Below are 17,759 nucleotides of genomic sequence, written 5' to 3'. Positions count from 1 at the left end.
AAAGTAAAACGCAAAGGCAATAAAAAAAATAAAGACCTTACAGAGAAGATACATCTGCAATGCTAAAGGTCTCCATTCAAAAAAAAATCTTTATTCAGTGATTTATGTGTTTAAATATTACAGAAGTTAATGTAGGCTGTATGAAGTGATGCTGGTGATTTGTTTGGAAGGCAGAAGCAGGGAAACACATTTAGCTTAATTTTCTCAAAATAAAAAAAATCAACCTTTCAGCATTTTGGGCAATGTTGATTTCAACAAAAAACTGGGTTCAAATATTTTGCCTTCAGAAATTATCTCATGTGAGCAACAGCCTACGCAGCACTACAGAAGAAGTGGAATTTCTCTCTGAAATCCTCTACCCAGCTCCGTAAATGCTATAGCCGGTTCTCAGGGTACATCAAATTCCATGGCAACCGGCATGAATTTCCCAACACTGATGCTGAACCGCGGCCTTTTGCTTGGAGTGCTAAATGCAAGTATTTTGAGATGCCTTTCAGAGGGTTCCTCAGCAGCTGACCCAGTAATCTGTACACATTTCTTGTACTCGGTGCTTAAATTACAGAATGTTTTTATGTTAGAGCTTTCAACATGGATTATACACCCACAGGGTGGTGAGAAAACACAGCCTGTAGTCCTGTCTAGGGCGAGACAGAGCCTGGCTCGTATAGATGAGGACACAACCATTGCAGCAGGTACACACTGGAGAATAGGCTCATAGGCTCACAGATCTCCTGCAGCGTGCAGAGAACCTCCCATGAGAGTTCACACTTCTCTCACAAGAGAGCTGAAACAAAACCAGACGATGAAGCAGAGCAAAACACTCGGCCTTCCACTTGTGGTGCATCTCCAGACCTCAGGTACGGTGTATTTTGCTTCTTCCCAGGCAGAAGAGCCCTGGTGGGCCCCTCCCTTGAGGGGGACTGGCTCATATGTAGCATACCCCTAGACAAGCGGCACGGTTCCACAACAGCCCATCCTTCACCACTGCTTCGTGCTACAGGAGCATCCGAATACGCTCTCCACCCCCCACTGCTTCCTACCTGGAAAGCTCATCCCAGCTCTTCCGTTCCTCAAAGCTATGTCAACACGGACACCTGCCCCTGGCTCCCGGCACTGCTTCATCGCCTGCGGGGCCGCCCTGAGCCCGGCCCTGCCCTCACACCCCGCAGCCCCAGCGCAGACCCCGCGGGCAGCGCCGCCGCCGCTGCCCCTCACGGCGACCCTTCGGCAGCCGCTCCGCCGCCCGCCCCAGCCCCCGAGCCCGCTCCCGCCCTTCTGCCCCGCCCCTTATCGCCCGGCCGCAGCCGCCTCCCGTATCGCCCTGATCTGTCTTATCGCCCGCGGGCAGCGCCACCGCCGCTCGCCCGGCCGCGCCCTGCCAGCGGCAGCGCGGCTCCGGCACGGCGGTGGGCGCGCACCGAGCCCGGGGCGGGGCGGGGCGGAGGGGAGCGGTGCCCGGCCCCGCCCCGCCCCGCGCGGGGCTTTGTTCCCCCGCATGCAGCCCGGGAGGCGGTGCGGCGGGGGCGCCCGCGGCAGGCCCGCCCCGCGCGGTGCCCGCCGTCACTGCCGCGGGCGCTCGGGCCGCCGGCGCCTCCCCCGCCGCGGCGGCGGCCTGATGCGGCACCCAGCACCGCCCCGCCCGGCTTTTTCTCCCCTTCTCGCGGCGAGCCCTCCGCTCTGATATCTCCGGGGACGAGGCGGGGGCGGGGACGCCCCGTGCCCGGAGCGCCGGCCATGCGGGGCGCGGCCCCCTGCGGCCCGGCGGCGGGCGGCAGGCGCTGAGCGCGGGCGCGGCGATGCCGATACCGGGGGGCGACGGGGCCGCGGCGGCCAGGCAGCCCCCGTCCGGCGAGGCGGCGGCACCGCGGGATGAGGAGCAGCAGGAGGAGGAGGGCGAGGAGGATCTTCGCGACGGCGGCGTCCCCTTCTTCGTCAACCGCGGCGGGCTGCCCGTGGATGAGCCCACCTGGGAGCGGATGTGGCGGCATGTGGGCAGGATCCATCCCGAGGGGGACCGGGTGGCGCAGAGGATCCGGGGCGCCGCCGACCTGCCCAAGGTGAGACCCTCCCAGCCCGCCCCGGGGCTGGAGCTGCGCGGGGTCCCAGCGGAAGCGCCCGGAGCGGACCGTCCACCACAGGGCGGACGAAGGGAAGGGGGAACGGCGGCATCCCGCTGGGAGGAGGCGCCCGCCTGTCCCATTGGGAGGCCGGTCTCCTCGGCTCGGGAGCGATCCCTCGGAAAAACGGGCCCCGGGAGTGCTCTTGCTGGAAGCACAGCCACACTCTAACTCGGAGTGCGAGAGGGCATCTGCGAGGCTCTGCCCTGTCTGGTGCACCAGCAGCACCCTCTTCTTCTGCGGCCTTGCTGGAAAACGGACTTCAGGTAGCTAATGTGAGCAGCCTGGAGGGCGAAGGGTGGAGAATGGGCAGTGGCTAAATAGAAGGATTGCATAAATGATAAAAAGATGAGAGTTAAATTTAGAAAAGCCCAAATACTTGAGATGGGGGATTGAGACAGGTGGAGGTGAGACTTTGAACCTGGAGAAATTTGATTTGGGTACAATGTCCCACACCAAAAGGCATTCTGGAACAGAACTATGTCTGTCAAAAAAGACTTTTTATGCCAAGTGTTTTAAGAGGAGTCAGCAAATGCTTGCAGAGCTTATTGCTGGTGTAGGTCAGGTGTGATTTCCAAGCTCATTCCTGGTCTTGCTGCAGAGAACTCCATGAAAAGAGGAACCACTGAGCATTGTACCATACTGAAACATTTCAATGTGAATTCTTGTGATTGTTGCTATCTGTGTTGCATCTCAGCTGGAGAAAAATCTTTCCCTTTTATTGGCATACTGTGAACAAAAGACAGTGTAAACATTTGGTGTGTCACTCCACTAGCAGGATGGGAATACTCTCCCATCACTCTAATATGGGAAATTCAGATACAAAAAGATGAAGCTTTTTCATCTCAGGCTTTTTTAGCAAGGACTTATCTCCTTGGGAAGGTAATTTGAAGTATGGAAGAACATGCTATTATATACTACACAGACAATCCATACTGCTTTTTATGAGGATTTCTGGAGAAGCATGTGATGCAACATCCTTTGTGCAGTAAAGAGTCAGAGGAATCAGTGGCAGCAGCTGGAACAAATCCTGAGTCCTGATTACAGTCCCCATTCTAACTCCATTAGACTTTTCCTTCCTTTTCAGATTTCCTTCCTTTCCTCTTTGTCCTGAGCCTAGGTGAAGGCTGAAAATGTTTCAGATCAGGCAGAACACACACTACCTAATTTTCTAACCATAATGACTGATTTGGTAAAAAAAGATGAGGGAAATGGAAGGAAGAAGCTGACAAACAAGACTCCAGTGAATGACGGATTGGGAAATACAGTGTTCAGTCCCTTGTTTTGGTCCTATGTGAAGAAGTTCCACTGTTCTCACTTTAGAGTCTTCATCCAAGAGGGTTACAGTTAGGGGACACAAGTGGTCTGAGGTCTTGCAATAAGAGGCGAAATTGGACTGTTTGGTTTTGGAGGTTGTTGGGTTTCGGTTGTTGAGGGGTTTTTTGCATCTGCTAGCAGTCCTGGGAAATAGATCTGTAAACTGTATTCAGCACTCTGCCATCTGAGATGCCATTCCCAAGCTCACTCGGCATATGGCTGGGAAGATACTGGAATTCAGGAAACCACAAGGATGGATGAACTGTTTCCTTAGCTCCTTCTCCTCTGTGGGGATGTGTTTTGTTCTTTGAGGGCTGCTTATTGCTACTTGTCTCTGTTCCATCAAGTTTCTTTGAAAGGCTCATGCAACAGAGGAGAATAAGGGCAGTAAGTGTACTCTGCAAGGCTAGCTCCTTTGCAAAGCCAGGTTCTCTCCGTGCGCTGGAGGGTAAATAGTCCTTTTGAGGTGTTGGGAATGGGACAGTGACTTACCTACTCCAAAATTTTGGCCATGGATCGTAGCCAGCATTGGGTGTTGGGGGAAATAGCTCTCAAAAAAGCTGTAAATAAACTAAAATACTATAAAATTATGACTGGAGGACACTGTGACTAGACACGTTTACAGATCAGCTTCAGAGGTTGTGTCTCTCACTGGAGTCTGAGAGCTCAGAGAGCTCCTCTAGCCTCTATTTCCTTCCAGTAGACTTGGGGTGAGTGGGCATGAAGTGAGCAGGCTTAAGAGTGCCACTCTCCTGTAGGTTGTGTTCTTTCTAGCAACAGGGTGGGGTATTGCCTTGCTTCAAGCTGCTGGAACGATCAAATGGGTCTGAGCTGGAAGTATGAAGTGATATGCGCTTGGCTCATAAAGAAATAATGGATTTTATATGAGATGGTTATGAGGGCAAAGACAAGGAAGAGTTGCATCTAATGGATTCAGAACGAGAGAGCCAGGAAAAATAATCTATTATTTTCAGTCAGGCTCTCAACCAAGGCTGATACTGCTCCTGTGTTACTTGCAGAAGGAAGAGTAGGGAGGAGCTTGGATACACAGAAGTACCATAAAAGAAACTGTTGCTAAACTAGGCCGGCCAGAAGAGCACCTCTGTAATACCGATAAGGGTGGAGCTTTGCCTGTGCCTCGCTCCCATCTGCCTTTCCTCACATACAGCATGGCCCGCTTGTATATGAAAATCTTGGTTGTTCTCAGGATCCCCTTTCTAAAAGCAGAATCGCAATCCCATGCATATAGACAGCCTGCCAGGGTGCATGAATCTAGCAGTGGGGTGATGGAGCTACTCCCCACAAGTGATGAGGGATCAAGGGTGTGTTCATTTGGTCTGCTAAGCCTGGCAGAGGTTATATTATTTGGGAAATCTGGGCTCTCTTCAGCTTTCATACTAGCTAAAGAGAAGTTAAAATAGATCTGATTTCCTATATTTTCTGTTATAAATAAATTCTTCTCTGATTTCTGAAAGACTAAGAAAACTAACTAATATTTTTAGCTTTTTGGAGATATGCCTTGGATGATGCTGGGGAAGAAAAAAGTATAAGGATCTCTTGTCCTGTCAGTGTGGAATCGAGGCGTGGAGACCTTATTCCTCTACTTCTGCTTCTGTTGTCCTATTAAAATGCTATAGACCTGATGCAAAAAGAAACTGTAGCCCAGTCTGGGCTGCAGGCCCAGATCTGAGAGAGAGCACAGTGTACTTTCATCAGTTTAATTACTTGAGGTGCAGGAGGCTCTTCCACATTAACTAGTTCCCTGCTGAACTGATTGCCATTATGCTGTCTCACTGTTGCACAGTCCTTTGAGGAAAAGGAGATTGGAGGTACTAGTAATGGGAGGAGGAACTACCCAGAATCATTATTCTCTGCTGTCAACATGCACTTAATCTGTCTGTCTCCATTGAAAAGCATTAAATTCTCCATGCTGAAGAAAAAAACCAAAATTAAATAGTCAGCCTGCCCTGATTTTTACCTCTTTCGTTGTTTCTGCCTGGAAATTATTTCCTATGACTCAGTGTGTCAGCTCACAGAATCCAAACTGACTCAGCTCATGCACTACCAGAGATGGCTCTATTTCTGTGCCACTCTCTGGAGCCTTCCCTGCTCCTGCTGCAGCTGAACAAACCCAGTTTCACATCTCCTCCCACCAGGCCCGTGCTGCCCCCTGCAAGTGAGGCAGCTGGTGCCTCTGTGTGATGCGAGATGCAGTGCCAGCCTGCCTCAAGGTTGTGGGAGAGCACAAGCAGAGTGCAACTGTGTGGCAAGCCAGGATAGGGAACTGATCTGGCTGAAAATTACCCATGCTTGCTGGCTCAGCTTTCAGCTGCTCCAGATGCCTGACTCGTTCACCAGTCACTTGTACCAACACAGGAGAGAAGAAGGAGGTATATGGAAATGGATGGCCACAGAAATACATGTGAAGGGTGCACTAAGCAATACCACTGGCTATGACACCATGTCCAGCAGAGGCAATTGTGCACAGCAGAGTGGAAGGCTCAAAGGAAGAACTGGCTCTGACTCACTCCTTCAGATCTATGGATAGGCCCGCTCTGGGGGAAGTCTGAGGAGGAACTGAAATATTAAAAGTCGAACAGCTGAGAAAAAATGCAGTGTGATATTAGCAAGGTGCATATAAGGCATGAGCTATCTTCAGAGAGAAAAGATTGTGCTGTTTCTCCAAGCCTATCAGTCATCCCAGACTTGTGTCTTCTCCTTTTTATTTGTCCTGTGGACAGGTCCCTTCTCTTTCCTTAGACACATTTTCTCAGCTGCTGACAAGACTAAGGTTATCCCCTCCAGAACAAATGGTGAAAATGGTGAGGAAAATCTGACTGGACCCATAAGGCTGAGGCCTCAGAATGGGACAGTCTGAAAGGTGAACATCCAGAAGTCATTCTCTATAATTCAAAACACCAGACACTGCAGGGCAGGGAGTCACGCTGTCAAGCCTGTGTCCTAGTCAGTGCCAACTCATCTGAAATGCCAGGTAGCAGTTAAGGACCTTTCTACCCTTACTTGCAGGACTGTTCCACCCTCTGGTGATATTGGAAAACTCATTGTCCATTTTTACCTCTTTCTTTTAGTTTTCTGCCTTTCAGTTTCAGTACTCAAACGAGGTCACACTCCCACAGATGATCACTTTCCTGTCTTGTATCTTGCCTTGTCAGTTAATTCTATTTTGTTCAATGTAACATTGCATAAATGCAGGACCTTCTCACATAGTTTCTCTTGCAGCTCGGTGGTGATGCCTCATTCTGAATCCCTTCCCAATTTCCATTGTGGAAATAGAGGAATGTTTCTGGTGTGGTCACTTTGGGCAGCAAAAAGGGTCTGGTTTCAGAGGAGCATGCTCCCTATAGCTATGTGCCACTGAGTTCAGCAAGAAGCTGGAGAGGTTTGGAAGTAGTGATTTATGTTCTGCTCCTCATTTCAGATTCCCATACCAAGTGTGCCTGTGTTCCAGCCGTCCACCCCCATCCCTGAGCGCCTGGAAGCTGTACAGCGCTACATCAGGGAGCTTCAGTATCCTTTGCTGTTACCTTACTGGTGTGATAACACAGGAAGAAAGAGCAAGAGGACTTGCTTTTGCTGTGACAAACAGAAAAGCTTCTCCTGTTGTAGCTGGAGGAGAACTGAAACTTGTTCCTTGAAAACAAGAAGCTGGATTTGGGATAATGTTTTGTTTTGCTGCTCTGTTTCTTTTCTTTTTTTGCCCATGTTATCTTCTGGTTCCGTTCACTGCATGTAACAAATGAGCATGTGGTCAAAGGCCTTTCCCTACTACCCACTCTTCTAGGTCAGTGGCTTTACAGTGATATTTCATTAAAAACACACATATCTGAGATCCTGACAGCCAAGTGCCAGGTGTACTACAAATTGCATCACCTCATTGTTAAGGTGTGGGAGAGTTGTGGTGATGGGCAAACCTTCTCAGGTCATCCTACTCAATCCCTCTTTGTCAAAACAACACTCAGCCACCCCTGCTTTTGTGCATCTGTGGTATGCTGCCCCTTTATATGCAGAGCTACCTGTGTGGCTGTGTTCTGGGAATGTTCTGTGTTCTGTTGTGCTGGAGAGCAGGTATATGCCATGCAAACGAAGTCTAATCTCACTGATGAGATACAGATCTAGCTCTGGCTTCAGCCCTAATTCAAGGTAAGAAGGCTGACCTTTTGGCATCTTTCACCCATCCAGGGTGGTTGTGCTCTGGATTGGATCCCAGTCAATCTTAGAATAAGGTAGCATGAATTCATTGCTGCATATATTATGTGCAGTTTGGAGCGGGAAGAGATTTATCAAACTGTTCTGTCCTGGTGACTGGAAAGCTGAGCAGACCATGTGCTGTCAGCATAAACCTTTGGGAATTGGAGTGGAAACCCATGTGTGGGTATGAGGAAGAGAAGAATTGACAAGGAAATACAGTGGAAATAAGGAGGACTTGTAAGTGGGAGAAATGCAGGAAAGGGAGGTAGAGATTGTCTTGTGTTGCTGCTACATTTGTGGGATCATGACTTTTCTGTGAGAATAGTAATGTCTTTCATCAACATCTTTCAGACAAGTTTTCTTCAAACTCTACATTCCAAGCTACCAAGCCCTTAACTTCTTCCTTCCAGGTACAATCACACTGGGACACAATTCTTTGAGATTAAGAAGAGCAGACCTCTGACTGGGTAAGTGCTGGCAGCCTCTACAGCATTTAACTCTTTCTTTGTTGTTGGAGCCCTGCTGTACACACTGCTTTTTCTCCATCCCCTGCCCAAGTTCTAGTGGTACTCAGGCCTTTCAGTACTGCAGCTGCATCCTGCTTTGGGTAACTTCATTGTCTGTTGCCTGGGGCATAGCTGGGCAGAGCTGTGTCTGGTCTTTCTCAAGAAAGAGAGTAGTTTTTTTTTTTTTTTTTCTCATGAATCAGTAAATCCAGTAAACCAAAGACAATGTATTGCAAAAATATGCATGTTCTGCCTGCTTCTTATTGGAATGTAACTATATGAACTTCAGAGGGATTCTGAAATCAGGTCCTGCTGTACAAAGGTTTTGTGAAAGCCAAAGTATCTTTGCGGGTCTGACTTCATAGTTCCTGTGAGTGCTTTGGCAGAATCTAGGCTCACTAAGTTTTTGGTGACTTATACTTTGAATGAGACAGGGTATTCTCCTCACTCCAGATTTTGGGAACTGCTGTGCCCCAGAAGTTCCTGGTAATAAGCACCTGATATCATTGACTCTCTTAAAGAGCATATGGAGAATCTTCCAAGACTGGCTTCTTACTATTGGTCTAGTCGATAGATTTATGTGAGTGTAATTGCCTTGTTTTGTAATCAGTTCAATGTCTCCTCCATGGTACTCACTGAACAGAGACTAGGGTTAATGCCAGAGAAGAAAGCTTTATTGTCTTTGAGCCTTGTGTATCAAACACTGCTGGCTCTTGGTCCTTTGAGGGTTTTAATTGTGGAGGCATTGGTGCTATGGTCTCCCTGAGAACCCCAGTTGGCCAGTAAGCAGTTTTGCTGCAACCCACTGAAGTGGATTCCTTGGAAGCAGCAACAGCGTGTGGCAGAGATCTGGTTTGGATTTGATATCTTCTTAAAGAAGATACTTTGTGCTGTTCCCTATCCTCTGTGGGCCACCCTCTCTCCTGGAAACCTACCTTACAAATATAGTGCAAAACAGCTGAACTGGCCACAGTGCATAGTACAAGCCCTCTAACTGTCCTCATCTTTCCCTTGTCCCACTCTGCAGGCTGATGGACCTGGCCAAAGAAATGACCAAAGAGGCCCTGCCAATAAAATGCCTGGAAGCTGTGATCCTGGGAATGTATCCTTTCCTCTTGGAGTTGTGCATGTCTGTCCATCTTTGTGTTTTTGCCTCTGCTCTCTTGCTTGTGATGCTTTGAGGGTGGTGATAATATTGTCACCAAGTACCATATTCCTCTTTCTTCCCTCCTCAGTTCTCCCACAAAACCCCACTAATTAAATCCAAATCCAAGCAATTCTCTAAAGTATCAGAACTAGTCTTTTGGAATTGCTCCTCCTTCACCAAGAAAGGTGGTGCTGCTCTGGTCACCCATATAAGATTATAAAAGACAAAAGAGATCTGAAGAGGAGCAAAAACACTAGCTAGAGTTAGGTGAGAAAATCGTTTGTGGATAGCATTGTTCCCTTACTGCCTGCATGTGTTCTGCATTAAACTTACAGATCCTATCCAACTTCTAATTACAGTGTATGTCACTTACTAGCTTAGGCAATACCTTTATTAGTTCTAGACATGTATTATCTTTAAGTACACATCTTTCCTAGCTATCCTCCAGATTTAGTTTGTGGTACTTGGGCTGTAGGTTCTTCATGCACCAGGAGGGGCAGAGATGGTGAGTGAATGGTTCAAAAGTGGAGGTTGGTGAGTTTTTATCCTGAAAGTGTATGAAACAGTAGCTAGTGAAACAGATTAAAACAAACCGAGGAATAATGCTGCACTGTTAATAGTTTGGGAGCTATGGAATACAGTACACTGAAGGTGCTAGCATTGCAACTTCTGCATCACAGAACTGCATCAAAATTAACTTCTCTTTGTTGACTATCTCCTTGAAGAGGCCAAGTCTGCTTTCCCCATAACACAGATGAAAGTAGGGCAGCCTGCAATGAGCTGGGCTCTTGCCCTGGAAAACAAATCCTGTCTATGTGATGCCTGAATCAATAGGGAATCTGCTGAGCAGGCTGGGAGGGTCTGGAGCAGGTAGGACGTGTCTTGTCCGGAAACTGTTATCACCAGTTATTTCCTGAATAATGGCTGCTGCCAGTTACCTCACCAACAACATGGCCACACTGGACCGTTTCCCCATCAGCTTCAAAACCCACTTCTCAGGGAACTACTTCCGACACATCGTGCTGGGGGTGAACTTTGGCGGCCGCTATGGGGCACTGGGCATCAGCCGTCGTGAGGAACTGATGTACAAAGCACCTGTCTTCCGCACACTGAGCGAACTCATCTTTGATTTCGAGGAGGCGTATCGCCGCTGCTGGCACACTCTGAAAAAGGTGAAGCTGGGCCACTGTGTGTCCCATGACCCACACAGCGTGGAGCAGATTGAGTGGAAGCACTCCATCCTGGATCTAGACAAGCTAACACGGGAAGACTTTCGCAAAGAGCTTGAGAGACATGCCCGTGATATGAGGCTGAAGGTAAGCAGCAAGGATGGAGTAACTCACTGCTACAATCCACTGCCTTGCCTGGCTGCTGGTGTACTGCGGGAATGAAGTGACAGGAAACTTTCTGCTCCTAGATGTGTGGAGTGGAAAGTGAATTGAAGGCTGGGGCCTCTTTCTTACTGAATGCCACCAACTTTATACAGGCTGGTCCCCTAATGGATGCTTGTGCAGTGCTGTAGTTGTGATTAGGCTGGATTGTATACAGTCCTTGGCGCTGTAGCTGTCACTGTAACTTGTTTTTTCTGGCTTTTGCATTTCTGATGCACTTGCCTTGCCTTTTTGGTTTTTTCCCCATTGTTGTTAGTTTTTGTGGGTTTTGTTATTACTCATATTGATTTTCTGCTTATGTAGCTCTTAATTTTATTTTTCTGGCAGATTGGGAAAGGAACTGGACCACCATCTCCCACCAAGGACAGAAAGAAAGATGTCTCCTCCCCACAAAGAGGTCAGGCCAGCCCCCATCGGCGAAACAGCCGTGGGGACCGACGGTGAGTGGGGCTGCTGGGCAGGAAATCTATCTAGAGCATCTGCTTTACTCAGACTCCACCTTGCTGTTTGGGTTTAGATCCTTCCGGTATCCTACTGGGTTTCTTTAGAACAGTGGATATTTCTCTGACCTGCAGTAGCATTCTTCCCTAGTCAGTACCATAGTGAGTTTATCATTGTTTATGGAGTTGAGAGGACAGCTGGGTTTTTTTGATTGCTTGCTTTGGCAGGGAGGAGGAGGCAGCTCAAACAGTGATGTTGGTATCTGACTTTTAACGTTATGTGTGGGTCTGAGCTCTGGTGCCTCACAGACCTGTGCCTCAAAGAGATTCCAAAAATTATTCTGCTGACAGCAAGACTGTTTTCCTAATAATAACCTGGGGTTCCAGAGTGCATGTCCTGCTTCCTAATGTGCATTCTGTTCTGTTGAGATCATTGTGAGAATTACTGGAGGCTGCAGAATAGTCCTGTCCTCAGTAGTGCAGGATCAGTCTGAAGCTCTGTGTACCTTTTCCTGTGCTGCCATCTCTGTGCAGCATCACCTGACTGAAAACAGTTTCTGAAGAGTTGTTACCTTCTTTGCTCACAGGCCATCTGGTGAGAAGAAGCCTCCCGATTCCAAAGCCATGCCAGACCTCAATGGGTACCAAATCCGGGTATGAAGAGAGCTGTGCCTTGTGTGCCTGGCTCCATGGACTTCTTGCTGGCCACAGTTGGGACCTGGATCTACCTGCAGTGATTCTGATAAATGGGACAGGGGAGTGGGAGCAAAAGAGAGTGCTGATTTTTCCAGGTACTTACTAGTGGGCCAGTCCCCCAGAGCTGGATCCCATGGGTCCCAGAGGATTAGCCTGCCTGTTTCTGGGAGAGGTGACCATCTTAATTCACTTAAGTGTTTTTTAAAAAAAAAGAAAAAGAAAAAAGTCTGTACACTAGTGGGAGTTTGCTTCAGGAAGAATATGACGTGAGTGGGGTCAGTGGACTTGCTATCTTTGCCTTGACAGCAAGTAGATGGAGCATCTTGTCAACAGTACTTCTTCCCTGTGTGCACAGAAGTCTTCAACCCCTGCAAGGCTTGCAGGGCTGAGGGAGAAGTGATGCTGGAATGGGATGGCCCCTGAATCTTGTACAAAAACTCCTGGTTTTGTCATTATGAACACTTTTTTTTATCATTGCTCTTGTGAGATTAGGTCTGAATTTGCTCAGCCTGATTTATTGACTATACAAAGTTTTCTCATCCAGATAGAAACACATCTTACATGTTTAGTCCTGCCTATTTCAAAGTATTTCATTGTCTCTGATGGGATAGACAGTGGAATGCTGGTGAACTGTTGCTCCAAGTCCTTTGGCAGTTGAGTGGATCAGGATATGCCTATACCACTGCTACATGAAAACAGGCATAGAGAGCTCAATTGTTCCAGCAATGGAGATGGGACAGGTGGGGGCTGGTGGAAAATGAACTTCACATTATCTGTTCATCAGCCTTCTCTCCATTAACTTCCAGTGGCTGCTACTCAGAAAGCTTGTGGCAGGCACTTCTGTCACTGAGGTATGAGTTTTAAGAGTAAAAAGTTAAAGAAGAATGTAATCATGTTAACAGTTTTACAAGCATTTTTACCTTTCCACAAGGCTCTTGCTCATTCCTCCCTGTAGTGTTAGTGCCAGAGTTGCATACACCTGTTTGTGAGAAGCTCTGCTCAAGGAAATTGCAGCTGCTTTCATGACAGCTCACCCTGGAGCCTCCTGAAAGCAGTTCCCCACCCCAGTGCCAGAGCTGCGCTTGTGTTCTGGCTTTTTGGATAGCTGCAGTATGTAACAGCACCACTTACACTAACCATTCCCAAAGGGCTGGGCTGGGCCTTTCTGCCACTGTGGCCTTTACTTCCTATGCTTCTTTTGGGGGAGTGTTGTACTACTGCTTAAGCAGTATAGTTAATGCTTGTCAGAAATGGAGTATTATCAGACCTCTCTGTCTGAGGCTTAGGATATGGGAATAGTGGTATTTCCAGAAGTCGGAACAGCATGGTCTTAAAAGTGATTTGGATGCGTGGATCTGGAGGATGCAAAAACTGAGCTTGGGAGTGGGAGTATCCTAGAGAGAAACAGTCTTGTTTTATCACAGCACTGACAAGGAGCTAAACTTTCTGAAATACCACATATTTAATTTTGTTAGCCTGGTGGCTTATTCTTTTCTTTCTTTCTGTGTTAGAAATACGATGGAGCATAGCTCTTCTTGTTTTTTTTGGTGCAGTATTCCTGTGCCACAGCCTCATAATAAGCAGAGCTATTTTGGTGGCAGAGAATGGGTTCTTAACCCCAAAGAAATCAGCTCTTCTGCCTAGTTAAAGCAGTTAATCCTCAAAGCACCACCCACAAGCGATTTAACTGGGACCTTACAGGTTCCTAATTGTACATCCTTAACTGTGATGTAAGACATATCCATACCACTGTAGTCAGTCCTTTCAATCTCCCTTTGTAGTCTATACTTTTCTGCTGTGCTGTACAACCAGGAGGAAAATCTGTTAGAAGGTGGCAGAAGTTGCTGCTGAGCCCCAAGAAGGTTAATCCAGAAGAGGATGCCAGTTTCCACAGTGCAGTGCAATCCCTGTCCACTCCCTTCTATTCCAGCTACATGCAGCAACGGAAGTGAACAGCAGCAGTGAGCCAAGCACCCATTTGAACATGTCCTCTGGTCATTTTTGTGTGGCTGTAAATGAACATATTTAGTGTCTGGGTGCTAACGATGATGTTAGCTGTAAAGGCACCACAGGTACCTGTAAATAATATGGGTCACTTGGAAGCCACAAACTGCCTTTACATAATGTTTACTATGCAGCGGACTGAAAGTTCAGATGCCACTGTGAATCATATGATAAATACAAGCAGCAGTCAGCAAGGGGAAACTGACTGACAGGTTTTATTAAAGTGGATGAAATTCAGAATTAAAAAAAAAAAATTACAAAATATGCCTAGAATGCATCTTCACTATTACTTTGTTTAGTCAGTTGGTTAGTTAATTCAGAGTAACTGGAGAGCTCTTGAGAGTAATTAATAGTTTACTACAGAGAACATTGAATAACTGGACAGACTTGAGCTTTTTTAGATGGAAAGAGGAAATGTGGGGGTGGGAGGAAGACTTCACAACAGATGAGACAAATGAGAGGTCAGCTGCAAGTTAACGATGCTTTCTTGAGAGCAGGGCAACAGGGGTATTCAGTAGTGTTAGATCACCAAGGCAGAATGGCTTAAAACAAAATGCTTTGTTTAACTTTGTAATTAAGAGCTTTCCTGCAGGATGTAACTGAGGCCAATAGCTTAGAAAAAGCTATTAGTTTAGAAAAAGCAAAGGAAATGGATGTTTAAGATATGAATGACAGGTAGAGTTCAAGGTCTCTTAATCCTCAGCTGCAGCTAGACAAGAACATCCTCTTTCAAGATCCAGTTACACAATTATATATGTTAGGAAGTACTTAATTCTTTGCTTGTATCTAATGTTTATTAACTTCTCAGTATGGACACAGGAGCAGACAAGTGCACTTTGCTAGGGTTACCATTTCAAGCCTTCTGCTGTGTTTCTCTGTATACAATTCCTGCTCCTTACTGTTTCTGTATCTCCAGTTCAGCAGATGGTACAAGAAACTGGAAAAGGACCATAGAGTTCTCCATTTCTTGCTCTTGCTCCCCCCATCTTTGTAACAGGATGAATCAATTTAATACAAAGCTTTTCTTCCTTCCTAACAAACAAAACCACATCCTTCCATGACAGAGAGGATTAATGCAATCTAGCTTTATGCTGTAAGAAAGCTGAGGGTACACTGAAAGACAAACTTTAGCACTTTGACTTCTTTCCTCCCCCACCTACTTGGTCTGGTTTCTGGTCTGTCTGCCTTGAATAAGGAAAAAAGGCTGGTGATGAGAGTCTTTCACTTCTGCAGGCTTTAGAGCTACAGAGAAGGAATGATAATGGAAGTCATACTCCTTTAGTGCCTGCAGAATAAGGAAGATGGATCTCAAAGAATCCTATTAATTTTTAATGTTAAATATTAATAGGGTCACTCATATAGCTCTGTGATGTAAATTTCACTGTTCAGTAGTAGGTCTCACATGATGTCTGTTCTGCAGTACAAGTCCTGTGAAGTCTGTGGAAAGGAACTGTGTACACTGGGAATAAATAAGACACTGTCTGCATTGTATGTGAAGCTGAGGTGAGCTTTGAAAGACTTCAACAAATGCTGACCTGTTACTGGTGAACTATTCTAAACATAATGCAAACCTTGAAATAAGGAGCCCCTCTTTATGCTTTTATGTAGACAAGTCCCTTACTACTGGCCAATTGCAATGTTTAATGATTGATTAGTGAGCAAAACTTTGTGCTACAGCATCACTCTGATAGAAATTTTGTGTATTAAAGAGCAGGGTTGGTGTCCATCACTCTGTGACAGAATAACTTTTTTTTTTTTTTACAGACAGACGCTAAAGGAGTCTTTAGAAATTGACATGTATTAGCAAGTGTTTTAGGTGGGAGTGGAGTGCTATTTTTCAGTTACTATTTTACCTGTGGGCCAGGGTATGGGTCAGTACATAGTTTCCTTGCATCCATCAGAATAAATTACTGCAGAACTGTAGTTGAAACATAGTTTCTGTTCACATAGTAGATGTATTGCTGTTTTCAAATCTGATTAACAGGATGATTTTTCTTTTAAGTATTTCAGGTGAAAGCCTTAATCAGGTGCCTGCCCCCTAAGGCAGACTCGTGTGGTATTGTATAGACTGGAACATGACTGTCCTTCAAATTTCCAAGTTTAAGAAACTGTAATGAACAGAAGAAAGCTCCTGTTAGCTAAAGGGCAAGAGTGGATTAGATTGGCTTGACCTTGCTCCAGTGGCTCTGGCTAATCACTTCAGGTGTTTGCTTTAGCTACTTGCTTCTTCTGAGTGAAGTATTTCAAGTGGTCCTGATGATCAAACAGTAGGTATAGGCAGGGGGTGTTCCAGATGTATTGTGAGTGCAAGTCTGGCTGAAATAACACCACTCATTCCAGTGGCCTTGCACTGTTGTGCTGACACCATTTAGACCTGCATTATGCATTTATAATTTTACTTAACAAAGCAAGTGCTATTCTGGCTTGATGTTTGCTCTCCCAGAGAAAGGTGGAGATGGCCCCTCTACAGCCAAGATGAACTCCTTGGGAAATTTAGTATTTTTGTGTCTCTGAGCAGGTGTTTACTTGTATCACAACCACTCTCCTTCAGTGGTGCCGTGGCCCTTTCTGCTCAAGAGCAATTCAGTTAAGCCCAGAAGGCTACTGAATCCCCCATAATCTCTGCAGAGCAGAGTTTCCCTCCAGGTCAGGGTTGAGATGGTGCTAGTGGGACCAGAGCGGTCCACTTCCATGCACATCAGTATTCTACTCCAGCACTGATGGGGTGCTCCAAAACCATTTACATCTTTATCACTGGTACAGCTCAGAACTAAGAAATCGAAAGTTTCTCTCTTTAAGAACAGTATCATGTGTGTCTTTTTGTAATTAATCAGTGTGGTTCTGTGTTCTTACATAGCCAACACAGAATTTTTATTTAGATTTAGTTTTTACTGCACTTCCCATGGCCCTCATGTTGATACTTCTGCTTCCTTTGACACTTGGACAATAAAATTCCCTCTGTACTGCTCTCAGCTTGTGCAGAGCAAACAAGTTGTCTGTACTGTCCTTCTTTTTGCTTTAAACCTACCTATTACATGTAAGCTGAAAGTCAAAAGGCCAGCCTTGAGTGATGGTATCAGGTAAATTATGTAAAGATGTCCTTTACTTGCTACACTAGTGGACATGGAAGAACCTTCATCCTTTAATCCTCTGAACAGGTGAGTGTGTCTGTGCACACAGAGGCAGTTGCCAGAAGAAGTAAAGAACATATGTGGCTGTTTAGCAAAGGCCAGAATTCATGTTTTCCCTCTTGAATTGCCATCAGTCAGGCTGGATTGAAAAAAAAAAAAAAAAATCAGCACAGGCAGCATAAAAAATTTCACTCTTACAATACTGCAACAATACTGTAAGGGTTAATACAAACTTCTTCTTGCACTGCTCAACTTTTCAATGTACAATTCAGTCTCCCTTCCTGGCCTGAAAAGCAATTCTCCTCCAAGTCTGTTTAGTGACCTTCCCGACTAATGACCTCACCAGGACTTCTCAAGACAAATGCTGGGTTAATAAAGGACAGTCAGCTGCAAGATCCACTGCAAGGATCCCCAGCAAGGGGATCCAACTTTATTCATGCTATCATCTTTCAGGCATAACATACCCCTTCTCTCTAGGGAAATGAGTAATAACTGGGACCAGGGCCAGGATGTAGGCAAGCCTACAGTGTGTATAGGAAAGGAATAAACATTCTCTGGCCTGTTACTCCAAAGAGAAGGGCACATGCAATAGTCCATCTTAGCCAAGTTAATGATATGAACTGCTTCTGCCCTGAGGGAAAGTAATTGCACAGTTCTAAACATCTGCTTCAGCTGCTTGCTTGAAAACACCCGCTGCTCCATGTCTTACAGATTTTGCTTTAAATCAGGTAACTCCTACATCCCCTATGGGTATATAGATCAGGGTGAAGTGAGAACAGCAAAATCAGTAATGTGGCCACA

The 17,759-nt window shown here is 46.3% G+C and overlaps 1 protein-coding gene across 2 annotated transcripts; it reads left to right on the top strand.

Annotated features, from left to right (window-relative positions):
- The first annotated feature begins 1,778 nt into the window (after positions 1-1,778).
- On the top strand, positions 1,779-16,818 carry VASH1 (vasohibin 1). Of its 2 annotated transcripts, XM_021542809.3 has the most exons (7): positions 1,779-2,057; positions 6,874-6,962; positions 8,054-8,110; positions 9,177-9,251; positions 10,231-10,612; positions 11,015-11,127; positions 11,715-16,818. In XM_021542809.3, exons 1-7 carry the CDS (start codon positions 1,797-1,799, stop codon positions 11,785-11,787), a joined length of 1,050 nt encoding a protein of 349 aa, XP_021398484.2. In that variant the 5' UTR covers positions 1,779-1,796; the 3' UTR covers positions 11,788-16,818. The 2 variants fall into 2 exon arrangements, with proteins under 2 accessions (XP_021398484.2, XP_021398485.2); XM_021542810.3 differs by lacking the exons at positions 1,779-2,057; positions 6,874-6,962 and adding an exon at positions 7,245-7,595.
- The last annotated feature ends 941 nt before the right edge of the window (positions 16,819-17,759 follow it).

This window comes from Lonchura striata, chromosome 6, assembly GCF_046129695.1.
Source record: "Lonchura striata isolate bLonStr1 chromosome 6, bLonStr1.mat, whole genome shotgun sequence".
Lineage (NCBI taxonomy): Eukaryota > Metazoa > Chordata > Aves > Passeriformes > Estrildidae > Lonchura > Lonchura striata.
Note: the sequence above shows the minus strand (reverse complement) of the source record. Positions and strands in the feature narration are given on the sequence as shown.

Coding starts and splice junctions, on each gene's coding strand:
- VASH1 (XM_021542809.3), top strand. CDS start 1,797: ATGCCGATACCGGGGGGCGACGGGGCCGCGGCGGCCAGGCAGCCCCCG. Junction 6,963..8,053: donor CGCTACATCAGGGAGCTTCA/GTATCCTTTGCT, acceptor TCTTCCTTCCAG/GTACAATCACACTGGGACAC. Junction 9,252..10,230: donor GAAGCTGTGATCCTGGGAAT/GTATCCTTTCCT, acceptor GGCTGCTGCCAG/TTACCTCACCAACAACATGG.